At 60.4% G+C, this 13,773-nt stretch overlaps 2 protein-coding genes across 2 annotated transcripts; one reads left to right on the forward strand and one right to left on the reverse strand.

The window, feature by feature from the left end:
* Positions 1-851: 851 nt before the first annotated feature.
* Positions 852-3,658, forward strand: LOC309817652 (paraneoplastic antigen Ma6E-like; the record flags this gene model as incomplete). Its single annotated transcript, XM_082646917.1, has 1 exon — positions 852-3,658. One exon carries the CDS (start codon positions 852-854, stop codon positions 3,462-3,464), a length of 2,613 nt encoding a protein of 870 aa, XP_082503043.1. The 3' UTR covers positions 3,465-3,658.
* Positions 3,659-12,897: 9,239 nt separating this feature from the next.
* LOC309817654 (melanoma-associated antigen 8-like) lies at positions 12,898-13,671 on the reverse strand (the record flags this gene model as incomplete). The annotated part of the gene is made up of 1 exon (XM_082646919.1): positions 12,898-13,671. The coding sequence occupies one exon, from the start codon at positions 13,669-13,671 to the stop codon at positions 12,898-12,900; it is 774 nt and encodes a 257-aa protein (XP_082503045.1).
* Positions 13,672-13,773: the final 102 nt, after the last annotated feature.

Raw genomic sequence — 13,773 nt, forward strand, 5'->3', positions numbered from 1 at the left:
TCCCCAATATGAGGAATGAAAGAGGGCCAACGTTACGGATCAGATGTACATTAACAAAGAGGATATAGGGGAATATTATGGGACATTATGGAAATGTTTATGCTAACAAATTGGAAGACTTGAAAAATTCCTTGGGAAAAAGGCAGCTTCCTAAAACTGAGGCCAGAAATGTAGAAAAGGTGACGAGCCTTCTATCTGTCTTTTTTAAAAAAATTATTTTATTTTACTTTATTATTGTTTCTTGAGTCGTACGCAACAAGTGCTCTTTTGTTATTATTTTTAAATTTTATTTTTACTTTTGGCTGCGTTGGGTCTTTGTTGCTGCGCGCGGGCTTTCTCTAGGTGCAGCGAGCGGGGGCTACTCTTCGTTGCGGTGCGCAGGCCTCTCATTACGGTGGCTTCTCTTGTTGCAGAGCACGGGCTCCAGGCATGTGGGCTTCAGTAGTTGTGTCACGTGGACTCAGTAGTTGTGGCTCGTGGGCTCTAGAGCGCTGGGGTCAGTGGTTGTGGCGCGTGGGGTTAGTTGCTCCGCGGCTTGTGGGATCTTCCCGGACCGGGGATCGAACCTGTGTCCCCTGCACTGGCAGGTGGATTCTTAACCACTGAGCCACCAGGGAAGTCCCTAGCCTTCTATCTTGTAAATAAATGTAATTTATAAAAAAAGTTTCCTAAAGTCAAACAAACCAAACAGGGCAGGGAGGTGCTCCAGGCTGCTGCTGTGAGGGGCACTAGGGTGGGCTGTGTGGCACAAACATGATTCTCTCCTCTTTGCACCCACAGGCCGATTCCCACACTTCAACAGCCTGTGCACACCTGTTTGATCGCTTCCCCCCACCCTCAGGTCCTCGAAGATGGCGATGGCTCTGGCGGTATTGCGGGACTGGTGCAGGTCGATGGGCGTGAACGCTCAGCGATCTCTGCTCATCCTGGGAATCCCAAATGACTGCAAAGACCAGGAATTCCAGGAGGCTGTGCAGGCTGCCCTGCGTTCCCTGGGCAGGTACCGAGTGCTGGGCAAGGTCTACAGAAAGGAGCTGGGGTCGAGTGTTGCCCTGGTCGAGTTTGCTGAGTGTTTAAATCGAAGCTTGCTCCCCCGCCAAATACCAGGCAAGGGAGGGCCCTGGACTGTGGTCTGCCTGCCCCAGGCCCCTGATGCTGATTCACAGGATAGACCCAGTTGCCCTGCGCAGCCCCAGGGACAAGCAGTGGTTGGCAGGGCGGGTGAGGCAGGAACTGCAGGTCACTCAGGAACTGCAGGGGAGGAGGAAGCTGCAGGGGAGGCGGGAGTCGCAGGTATGGAGGGAGACACAGGTGAGGAGGGAGCTGAAGGGGAGGAGGGAGCTGCAGGTGAGGCGGGAGCTTCAGGTGAGGCGGGAGCTTCAGGTGAGGCGGGAGCTTCAGGTGAGGGAGCTGCAGGTGAGGAGGGAGCTGCAGGTGAGGAGGGAGCTGAAGGTGAGGCGGGAGCTGAAGGTGAGGAGGGAGCTTCAGGTGAGGAGGGAGCTTCAGGTGAGGAGGGAGCTGCAGGTGAGGAGGGAGCTGCAGGTGAGGAGGGAGGTGCAGGTGAGGAGGGAGGTGCAGGTGAGGAAGGAGCTGCAGGTGAGGAGGGAGCTGCAGGTGAGGCAGGAGCTGAGTCAGATGAGGAAGGAGCTGCAGGTGAGGATGGAGCTGCAGTTGAGGATGGAGCTGCAGGTGAGGAGGGAGCTGAAGGTGAGGAGGGAGCTTCAGGTGAGGAGGGAGCTTCAGGTGAGGAGGGAGGTGCAGGTGAGAAGGGAGCTGCAGGCGAGGAAGGAGCTGCAGGTGAAGCAGGAAATGAAGGTGAAGCAGGAGCTGAGTCAGATGAGGAAGGAGCTGCAGGTGAGGATGGAGCTGCAGGTGAGGATGGAGCTGCAGGTGAGGAGGGAGCTGCAGGTGAGGAGGGAGCTGAAGGTGAGGAAGGAGCTGCAGGTGATGAAGGAGCTGCAGGTGAGGATGGAGCTGCAGGTGAGGATGGAGCTGCAGGTGAGGAGGGAGCTGCAGGTGAGGAGGGAGCTGAAGGTGAGGAAGGAGCTGAGGGTGAAGCAGGAGCTGAGGGTCAAGCAGGAGCTGAAGGTGAAGCAGGAGCTGAGTCAGATGAGGAAGGAGCTGCAGGTTACAGAAATGTTGCAGGCGTGGCAGGACTTCTGAGTGTGGCAGGACCCACGGGCGGGGCAATGGCTGCGCCTGAGGAAGCAGTTGTGACAGCGGCAGGCGCCATGGGTGAGGCAGGGCCCGGGACCCAGCAGTGGAGGCAGGCCTCGCAGCCCGTGCTGGACAGCATGGGCTACCAGGAGCTGGGAACCTTCTCTGGGATGGAAGAGCCGGGCCACGGGGAAGGGTCCTCTGAGAGCTGGCTGGAGCAGGCCAGCCACACGCTGCACCTGTGGCGCCACGTGTCTGAGAGGGAGAGGAGGAGGAGGCTGGTGGAGAGCTTGCGCGGCCCCGCGCTGGACCTCCTGCGCGGCCTCCTGGCGGAAGATCCCGAGCTGGCTGCCCAGGACTGCCTGGCCGCGCTGGTGCAGGTGTTTGGGAACAAGGACCCCCGGGGGAGTGCTCGGCTGAAGTTCGTGACCTGTGCCCAGCGGCCCCAGGAGACTCTCTCTGCGTACGTGATGCGCCTGGAAGGCCTGCTGCAGTCGGCCCTGGAGAAGGGGGCCATCCACCCGGCCATGGCGGACCAGGCGCGTGCCCGGCAGGTGCTGATGCGGGCCCGGCTGAACGACACGCTCCGGGACACGCTGAGGAGGAGGCGGCTGATGAGGAGGCCTCCCGGCTTTGCGGAGATGCTGCGGCTCATCCAGAAGACCGAGGCCTGGGACGCCGACCCGGCTAGCAGGGAGCACTTCCCAGGGCAGGAAGAGGCCCGTGTGGACGTTGGAGTCCTGGCAGCAGCCGCCCAGGCCGCCCCGGCCCATGAGGCCATCACCGCAGGCACCACTGCACATGGCACCAAGGCCTCCCCGGCCGGTGAAGACAGCACCGCCCAGGCCGCCCGTTCCAAGGAAGGGAGCGCCGAGGACCACCCGGCACTTGAGGAGGCCAGTGCGGCAGTTGCCGGCACTGCCCAGGCTGGCGAGGCGGCCCCTGAAGACCATGGTGCCACCAGGGCAGCCCCTGAAGACCATGGTGCCGCCAGGGCAGCCCCTGGCCCTGGGGAGACCAGGAAGGCGTCCACGGCCACTCAGGAAGATGGAAGTGCTGCCGCCCCTGCGGGCCTAGGTCAGGCAGGACCCTCAGATGCCCCCGGGGTCCCCATGCCTGGCCGGATGGGCAGTGCTTCCCCGGTGGCCCCAGGAGGTCCTGGCTGGGAGCCAGAGGGCCTCGCCCAGGCAGGAGGCCAGGAGGCCGAGGAGACCCCCGAGGAGGGGCTCAAGCCCATCCCAGAAGAGCCGGGAAATGAGGACGGGGCTGCAGAGATGAGCCCCCCGGGGTCCACCTCGGGCCAGTAGGCTCAGCAGGCCCCAGGGCCCCCACGCTTGGAGGCAGGGGGAGGCCAGGCCTGGCAGCCTACTGGCCCCATATTAGGGGCCACTCCAGGTGCCTGGGCCTCCCTCCTGAGAGGGGACCCCTATTCATCATCCCCTGGGGCAGGTTGCTCCCTGTACTGGCAAGCCCAAATGTGTCCCTGTAGGCCCCAGAGGGACCCAGGTGTCAAGGAACCCCCCAGCCCCCGCTCCCCTCCCCCCAACACACACACCCTAGCCATCGTCCCCCCGCAGAGCCCTGAGGTGCGCCACGTGCCAGCCAAGGCTCTGGTCTCTGTGGGCCAGTGTCGTGAGCTCAACGTGTGCTTTCTGGGCATAGATTCAGGCCCAGCGCTGCCTGTTGTTGTGGAAATGTGCATGTGTTATCCTCTGAGCAGTTCCCCCAACCCCTGCGCGGCGTGGAGACCCCGAGCCCAGTCCCAGGAGCCGGCGGGAAGGACGGGATGGACGAGGTCACAGCCAGCGCCCACCCCAGGACCTGGGAGCCCACCTGCGACCTTCGAAGGAAGACCTTGACCGGGGCTGCAGGAGGTCTGCGGGAGGCCCCCCAGGGCTTGTGTTCTGCTGGGCCACCCCGTTGTTCCTCGGGACTCCACGTCCCCGGCTCGGTGGCGTGCGCCCTGCTGTGGGACTGTCCTGTGCCCGCCGTAGGGCAGGGCCAGGCCCCGGGCATGTGGGCCAGAAATGGAGGGTCTGCCCTGGGGGGAGCGGGCATGGCCGGCGCCCATCTTCCTGGCGAGAGGCCACCCGCGGGGCCCTCAGGAAGGGAGACTGTGGGGAGATGGAGGGCCGGCGGGTGGGGTGTAGCGGAGGCACCTTTTTGAGGACCCTGGGTGGGGCCGGGACCCGTGAGCTCCGGTGGCCGTTAGAAGTTCCTCTGTGTGTTGTTATGCCCTGTGTTCAATGGTTTCAGTCAATGTTTCTCTTTAATAAATTTCCCTGAACGTTTCATCTGAGTCTGGCCTCTGCTGTGGGCAATGGAGGGAAAGGGCTGCTGCGGGTGAGGGCGGGGGTCCAGAGTCCGATTCCTGCTCAGCACCCATGGGACACCTCTCCGGGGAGAGGGTAAGGTAGGCACTTTGCAGACCCAGACATCGTGAGGGTTTTTCTTCCAGTTCATAGGTGAATTGTAATGTTTTAGCGCCCTTGACCGTGGGCCGCGTCTCGGGCGATGCTCGTGCTTGAAATCATGGGTGCTGTGCACGGCCCGGAAGGCCAGGGGACACACAGGAGGACTTCTGACCTCGTGGGTCACACGTGGGTCCGTGCACGTCTGCCTGGCCCGGGGGCTCCGGGACCAGAAGGCCGTGGCCGGTTTGCACGAGCGCTCGGCCTGTGGCTCTGCACCCGTGCACGAGTGTCTTCGTGCCCCCTGCGATGACGGGCGTGAAGCAGGAGGCTGACATGCTGACGGGCCTGCCCTTTAGGATGTCACTTCCTGGCTGGGCTGTGCTGTCACCCCCGAGCAACCGGAGCACTTCTGTGAGGGGCTGAGCGGGAGTGTGAGCCCAGGGTGCTGCCGGCCGCGCTGCACTGTCCCGTTTACGTGGCGGAGGGACACGTCGCGCTCCGCATGGCTGCGGACGAGAAGGGCCCCGCCGCGGGCAGGGCGCCCGGCTTCGGCGAGGCGCCTCTTCCTCCCGACACAGCGGCTCCGGCCCTCGGCTCAGGGAGCTGCACCCCCCAGTCCCTCGCCCTGGACCAGCCCGTGCCCGCGGGGCACCCCGACCTCAGGCTGCTGCCTGGAGAAGCCGCTTTCCAGGATTTGACGGAAGAGCCTTTGTTGAAAAGGCCTCGCACCGCCTGCGAGGCCGTGTGGGAAGGCAGCCTGCTCTTCCACCCCTTTCCCAGGAAGCTGTGGACGATCGTCCACAGCAGTCGCTTTGCATCCATTGGGTGGAATGAAGACGGAACTTGCATAGGCGTCAACAGGCCGCTGTTTCAAAAGGAGGTTTTGGACAGGGACGGCCTAGACAAGGTGTTCAAGACAGAACGTGTGGAGAGCTTCATCCGCCAGCTTAACCGCTATGGATTCAGCAAAGTGTACCAGGACATGCACACGTCCCTCTGCGTGACCAACCTGTCCACGAAGGAGCGGCCCGCCCACGTCCTGAGCGAGGTAAGGAGGGCGGGGGACGGCGGGGGAGGAGCCCTCTCCAGGGGCTGAGCCGCTGGGCCCGGGGGTGGGGGGCGGGTGCCAACCCCGGGGCCGCCTGGGACGGCGGCAGGCGTGTCGGGAGAGCTTCCTTTAAAGGTGGTACTTGGGCACCGGCGTGACGGCCGGAGCTGGCAGTGCCACGTGCTGTGTTGGGACGTTGTTATGGGGGGACCCGAAGCGTTCTCAGCACAAGGACGCGCAGGTTCTGGTCCCTCTAGTCCCTGTCCTGGCAGGGGTGGCCCAGCCAGCCGAGGTCCCCTGGCTCTGCTGCTCCTGGCCTCCCGCCCAGATGAGTCCTCCCTGGCCCGTGCCGGGCCTGGCCGCCGCACCCCCCCCAAGTCCTCAGCCTTCCCCCCCCGCGCAGCTCCCGGGGGCCGCGCTGCTGCCTCTTGCGCACCCTGGATGCCTGAGGTGGCCGCCAGGCCTGCCGCCTCCCTGACCTTGATCCGTCGGCCGCTGAGCCACTTCTGCCATCGCTGCGTGGGCTCCCGCTCTTTCCTGGAATACCCGACCCCTCCAGGCAGGCCCACAGAGGACCCTGACCAGGCAGACCCTGCAGACACACGGAGGTGGTAACGCGGCCAGAACCTTGCAGGGCAGTAAAGAGCACGGGGACATGAGAGCGATGTTCCACCCAACACGTGTTTGGCGCCTCCGTCCTGGGCGTGGCTGAGCAGTTGAGTCCCCTCAGCAGGAAACGATGACAGGTGACAGCCCACCCCCGGCCCAGTGCGGGCACCTAGCAGACACCTGGAGAAGCCCCTCAGACGCCCTGTGCCCACCCACTAGAAAGACCCTTGAAGGTCTGGACAAGCACAAGGAAGGCCCTGGCACCCGCGGCTTCACAGTTGCGGGGGCATCGTGTCCAGCAGGGTCTTGATTTGACAGATGAGAAGAGCTCAGGCCTCCCCTGGTCAGAGGCCTGAAAAGAGCCCTTACTGTCCTGAGACGCACAGGTGTGGAGGTGACGGTCCCTGGCAGGGGCCTGCGGGTGTTCAGTTTGGGGGTGCTCTCTGGTGTCTGGACAGCAGGATTGAGGTTTGCTTTTCACTGTGGGTCCTGCGTCTGGAGACATTTTCCTGGTTCTCTTTTCCTTGCCTTTCGAGCTAAACACTTCAAGGGTGCCATGCTCCACCACCCTCTGGGCGCTGGGGTGTCGCGCTTATACCGCGAGTCCTTGTGGTCAGCGCCCAGTGGTGTGTACAGAGCACTGAAGGCCAGGGCGCACCCCCAGCTCACAGTTGCTGCCTCCACGTGTGGGGGATGGGCCGGGGGACCTGGCCAGGACTCTGTGGCTGTCACAGCGATAGGGCGACATCCCCTCCCAAACACTGCTAAGGAGGGGGCGGGGAGCGGGAATTGCCTGGAGTTCCAGGGGTTAGGACTCTATGCTTTCACTGCGGTGGCCCGGGTTCAATCCCTGGTCGGGGATCTAAGATCCCCCAAGCCTTGTGGGGTGGCCAGAAACACAGAAAAGAAAAAAAAAGGTGGGTTGGGGGAGGAGGGGAAGTAGACCCAAGGTACCAGGAATGATCCAAGCACCAGCAGCCAGAGGAGCCCCGGGTCTGCCCGGGTGAGGGGTGGTCCCATCTGCCGCTCCCGTCTGTCACAATGCAACCGCTAGTGCACGTCAGGGGGGTCTCTTGAGCAGCCCAACAGCAGCGCCCCAAGTGAACGATGCAAAAATGGACAGAGGGGACGGAAGAAACCGGTCTACAGTAGAAGTGGGAGACTTCGGTCCCCCCTGTGATGGATTCAAATGGATCCCCCAGCTCCCACCCCAACCATTAAGTCCACCTGTTGCAGTGCTAATCCCAAGGTGCATGTATTTGGAGATAGCGCCCTTGGGGAAGTCAGTAAGGTTAAATGAGGTCACAAGGGTGGAACCCCAGTCCGACCAGAGTGGTGTCCTTTGGAAAAGAGGAAGAGACACCGAAGATCTCCCTCCCTCTCTCCCTCCCTCAGCCTCTCTTCCACCCTCCCACCCTCCCTCCCTCTCTCTCTCCCCCTACCTTTCTCCCCCTCTCTCTTTCCCTCCCTCGCCCCCCTCCCTTTCTCTCTCTCCCTCCCTCCCTCTCTCCCTTTCACTCTCTCCCTCCCTCCCCCTCTCTCCCTCCCTCCCTCTTTCTCTCTCTCTTTCTCCCTCCTCCCCTTCTATGGCCCTGTCCATCCCTCTCTCTCCCTCCCTCCCTCCTTTCCTCCCTTTGTCTCTGCCCCTTTCTCTCCCTCCCTCCCTCTTTCTCTCTCTCTCCCTCCCTCCCTCTCTCTCCCTTTCACTCTCTCCCTCCCTCCACCTCTCTCCCTCCTCCCTCCCTCCTTCCCTCCCTTTGTCTCTCCCCCTTTCCCTCCCTCCCTCCCTCTTTCTGTCTTGCTCTCTCTCTCTCCCTCCCTCCCTCTTTCTCTCTCTCCCTCCCTCCCTCTCTCTCCCGTTCACTCTCTCCCTCCCTCCACCTCTCTCCTACCCTCCCTCCTTCCCTCCCTTTGTCTCTCCCCCTTTCCCTCCCTCCCTCCCTCCTTCTCTCTCGCTCTCCCTCCCTCCCTCCCTACCCCCCCCCAACCTGTTCAGAGAAGCAGCCAAGTGAGGGACCAAGAGAAAACCAGCTGTCTGCGAGCCAGGAAGAGACGCCTTCCCTCACCTGAGACTGCACTTTCCAGCCAGTTGAGGTTGGACTTCTAGCCACCAGGACTGGCACCCAGTACATTTCTGTAGTTTTAGCCACCTCCTCTGTGGGACTTTGCTATGGCAGCTCTAAGCAGACTAACACAGCCTGCTTTCATTATGGGTACAGCGACCAGACAGCACCGCAGTAAGGGAATCACAGATTTGAACAGCACTGTACAAAGACTAGGTCTCATGACATGTGTAGACTATTAGCCCCAAGAACAGAGTAGACACGTGCTCGTCAAGCGTACCTAGAACGTTCTCCAGGGTACTCCACGCGTCAGGCCACACAGCATCCCTCAGTAAACTTAAGGGGATACAAACAAAAGGGCTGAAATCATACAAAGTATGTCCTCTGGCCAAAATAGAGTGAAATTAGACCTCAATAACAGAAGGAAATGTGGGAAATCTGCAAAGAGAGGGAAATTGAGCCGTGCGTCCCCAAATAACCGCATTAGTCTGGGACGATGCCAAATCCCACAGCACAGGATGAGGGGCTGAAACAGCAGACACAGATTCTCACGGTGGTTCCGACCAGGAGGCCGAGAGGGAGGGTCCAGCAGGGGTGGCTTGTACTGCGGCCGGTCTCCTTGGTTGCAGGTGGCCGTGCTCTTACCGCCCCTCACGTGGTCACCCTCTGTGCACGCACCCCCAGCCCCTGCCTTCTCTCCTTGCGTGTGCTGATCCGCTCTTCCCTCAAGGGCGCCAGCCATCTTGGATTAGACCTCATCCTAATGGCCTCATTTCAACCTAAGAACCACTAACTCCAGTCACAGTGACATTCTGAGGTTCTAGGGGATTGGGGCTTCAACATGCAAATTTTGGGGGGACGCAGTTCAGTCCATAACAATAGCCCAGGGAACGTACAAGACATCACAAGGGAAACTAGAAAATACTTTGAAATGAAGAAAACACATACCAAAGGCCCCAGGACTTATGGCACGCGGCCAAAGAGGCACTTGGGACCTAAAGCTGCAAACACCCGTGTTCCAATGGAGGCGACACCTCAGATCAACCGCCTCATCTTGAACGGGGACAAGCGAGAAGACGAGGAAGGCGAGCCCAAGCATTCTGACAACGAATGTTCACGAGAAAAGAAAAACTGCGCTAATCCACGTACGCGGGGATCCCAAGACGTGCACTGGTCGGGAATCCTCACAACATGGGGGAGGGCGCATCCTTCTTACACACTCAGTAACAAGAGCTACAGCCACCGACCACTTCATTTGGCCCAGGCTTTTTACAAGCAGGTCACATCATGGGGAAACCCACACCAATGCTTTTGCCTGGTACTGTTAGGAGGCCCATTTTACAGATGGAGAAATTGAGGCGTAGGGAGTCTCCATGATTTGATCAGCTTGTCACTAGAAGGACTCTTATTCAAGCTAAGCATCATATGCGTGCAAAGACCCATCCCCGCACTGGCCTGACCTGTCTCCCCAACAGTCAAGGGGGATTCAGCTGTCCTCCACGGGGTCCTACTACCTGACGCCTCAGGCCACATAATGGAGAAAACACAGGGAAGCCAGGCATTAGTGCCCATGAGAGCCTGACACTGGATTCTGCCCACGTGGCCTCCCCAGCCCCATCAGGTCACCATCTCTCGTGAAAGGGACACGAGGGCCAGGGAGGAGGGTGAGGGTCTAGGACTGAGGGCGTGAGGATGGAGAAGGGTCCCGGACGTGGGGGTCCGAGGCACGGCCCTCTGAGGGCGGCTCCTATGCTCAGGCTTGGGCCCTGCTCTCTCCTTCCACTGCCCACTCTGCTCCCTTCTGTCCCAGTGGCGTGGTGGCCCCACGTTCTCCTGCAGGCTCACTTCCCCGGGCACACTGGCTGTCAGGCAGGCGGCAAGCCTGCATTCAAAGCACGGGGACCGCCGGGCTGGAGGACTCTCCGCATCCCCACGGGGCGTGAGTGTCTGTGCCCTTCAGGGCCCTGCGGATGCCCCTCCTCCTGGATGCTTGCTCACACGTGGCTTTACACCCTGCTGCTGTCTTGTGAATGTCACTTGGCTTCACACCCTGCAACCCGCCACCAACCCAGCCCTATCCCTGTGCCCAGCCCCAGCTCAGGGACCACGGACAGGCACAGGCCCGGGCCCCCACACTTGCTCACAAAGGCCCCTAAAGCAGCAGCCGGCGACATTTGCCACAGAGGAGGGTAGGCGAGAGCCAGGCAGGAGGTCAGCCCTTTGCCAAGGAGGCTGGAGCTCAGAGCAGACTTTAGCTGGGGCTGGGGAATGGGGGCTTCTCGGGAAACAGGGCCACGGCTGAGACAACTCACACCAGCCCCTCAGGGGGCAGGCTCAGCGCACGTAGAGAACGTCAGAGCTTCCCGCTGATGGGCAGCAGCTCCCGTGTGCCCTGCGCCGCCCTGGTCAGGACTGGCTGTGTGCCGGGGTGGTGTGTGCTCGTCCAGAGTCTACTGGGGAGGGCGCTGCTGCCCCCCTGAAAAGTGTCTCCCTGAATGTCCCTGGGGCGCTCTTGGCGTGTCCCGGCCGCTGCTGCGCTGCCTGCCACGGCCGTCCCTGGGCTAGCACTGCCCCCCATCAGTCAGTTCACTGCACGAACAGGCACTAGGAATCCCTGCTTTCCCCCGGGAGTGCTTACCATTTGTGATGACAAGATCCCCTTCTTTTCCGGCAGGAGTGTCTGAGCAGGTTCCATTGGCCCTGAAATTCTCCACCTTTTCCAAGTGCCCACCTGCTATATGGCAGGTGCTTCAAATCCAGGATCCCACGTAATGTTCACGTTGTCGTACGGCGCTCAGCAGGGAGGGCTGCCTCTTTAGCCCCCGGCGCCGTCTGCACCTCCCACTGCAGTGACCTCCCAATCCCATTAGGCCCAGGAGTTGCCTCTTCCTTTCGATGCCAGGTCACAGCCCAAACCTGTGGGTCTCTGATGCCGCCATATTTCTGCACCTGCCTGAACGCGGGGACACTGGCGGACGTTGCTTCTTAGTGGCTAGGACTTATTTCTAGTATTATTCTGATCCCAGACTCTGTCCTTCTCCCCTCTGGAAATTGCTTTCTTTTCATGACATCTCAGAGAATTTGCAGCTCCATAGGAAACGGAATAGAAAACCAGTCAAAATTGCTGTTCTGTGTGTTTTACTCCTGGAGGATATATTATTCAATTTGGATGTGTGTGTGTGTGTCTGTCGGCATGGAGGGAAGGGTGGTGATTTCCCCAGCTGGGTGCAGCTCACGCAAAGCTCCCAGGATTCCAGTCGCACGGCCACTCCTTTCCACTTCGGCAGCCTCTCTTCTTTCCAACCCCCTATTTTCATTCATTTCATCCCACTGAAATCTAGACCTTGCTCACAAGTGGCCAAAGTAAACTCCAGGTGACTAAAATGGTCGTTTCCATACAGTTGGTAATTGGCTCCCCCAGGGCAGGGAGAGGAGGGCCAGCCCCGGGAATACCGAGCAGGGCTTCAAAGAGCAAGACCCTCATTTCTCTGGAAATCCTTGCAGATGGCGGCTATGAAACACCTACCTCTTCACTGTGGCCCACTGCAATGCAACAAGAGCCAGCACCCCTTCCTTCCTGCCCCAGGGCGAGATTTCTCTCGGCTTTATCCACGACCCAGAAGGACATCTCACAGCAATGTCCCATTTCAGACTTTCCCCTGCAACCCAAGACACACCCTCTGCATGTCTGGCTGCTGCCACCACCCAGCTTCATCACCATCACCTCCCACAGAAGGAACCCCCACTTCCCAAAGGCCCGAAGTGCCCTGGCTCGGGGCACTTAACACTCCAGGGCTCGCTCCTGGAGCCCCACCGCCTCGTCCCATGTTGTCTTATTCTGTGGGACTTAGGGGACGTCTCACCACCTTCCTCATGTGACAGTGGCTCCTAGACCATCACTCTAGGTGTGGGTGTGTCCTGCTTTTCCTAGCGTTCCCGCTACTAACACAGGCCCTTCCGGAGAGCAGAGGCTCCGTGGAGGTCTGCGGAATAAACAAGCCAGTGGGCAGGGGGCTTATTGACGCAGATGAACCTTCTCCTACTTTCTTAAAATACCCGTGCAAATCCAACTCAACAGAGATAGTTCGTTTTATTTACAGAATGACAGACAAGACAGGGAAGCAAGAATTGGAACAACAATGGCTTTTATTTTTCTATTTCTTCCCCCATCTATATCACTGCTAAGGACTTCCACATTTCCAGAGCAGTTCTGATTCCAATTCCCTGTTATCTTGTACACGGTCACAAAACGAACTGGGAGATTTCCCAACCTCTCTTACAAAACAGCAAAACTCTTGTTCTTGAACTGAATTAGTGCAAATACCTGTGGGATTAACGTCATACACAAAGTTAGACACTGAAGCTTGTTTACTCTTCTATTCAAAGAACCAACATTTGAAAAATTCCTAAAGAAAACAGACATGGAAGTCCATGTCAACATACACAACAGGAACCCAAAATGCTGCACACCGGCTTCCCCCAACTCGCCCGGCTCTCACTGCTTAGAAGGCTGACCGCTCCCTCTTCAAACTCAGAGTGAAGGAGCAGCCCCCCTTCCTGCCCCACGGGAGAAGCTGCTGGACGTGGGACTGGCTGCTGCACTGGCTCAGGCTCCCTCTTCCTCATCGCTCACACTCCCTGCAGACACGGATGGGAAGAACCTGGGAGCCATGCTATCGCTCCTGAGCAGATGCTGCAGGACCTGACACTCGCTGGCCTCCGCGTAGGCCCGGGGACCCCACAGGAACTCGTAGCGGGCAGGGTCGCTGTGGGCCACCTGCCGGTACTTCAGGTAGCCCGTCTGTACCCACACTTCGGTGAGCAGCTCCCTCCCGCCACAAAACCCCAGGGTGCCTAGCTTTCCCCACACCTCCTCCTCAGGGACGCGGTCACCAAACAGGGTGACCATGGTCAGGACCAGCAGAGGGAGGCTGGCCTTGGGCGTGCGCTGCCAGTCGCTCAGCACTGCATCCCGGGTGAGGCCCAGGGTGGGGACCAGGACGTAGGTGCGCTGGCGGGGGTCCACCACCTTCACGTCCACGCCAAACAGCAGCTGCAGGCACTCGCAAACGAGGCGGAGGACCACGGGGAAGTGGTCCCGATGCTCCCGGACGACCGTACTCAGCATCTCCGCCTCGGAGGTCGGCTCCCCGGTACGAAACTTGACGAGCAGGAACCCCACCAGGTCAGCCATCAGCGCAACAAGTGCCTCGCGGGACAAGGGCTCGGCATAGGCGGAGAAGGAGGGGGCGCCAGGGGAGGCGGAGGACGAGGGGGATGCGGCCTCCTCCCCCGCAGCCCCCAGCAGCGGCGCCTCCACCGGACCCTGGGCCGGGACTGGGGCCTCAAGGTCGGCCTCAGGCTGGCGGAGCTCACTCATCTCGACCAGGGGCCTGATCACTGGGGTCGGGCCGCCCACGGGAGTGTGGGCAGGGGACCTCGTACCTGGGGTAGAGAGGGGGTGTGAGCGGCCTCGGCGGAG

The sequence above is a fragment of the Grampus griseus genome (assembly GCF_964374135.1).
Source record: "Grampus griseus genome assembly, chromosome: X".
NCBI lineage: Eukaryota > Metazoa > Chordata > Mammalia > Artiodactyla > Delphinidae > Grampus > Grampus griseus.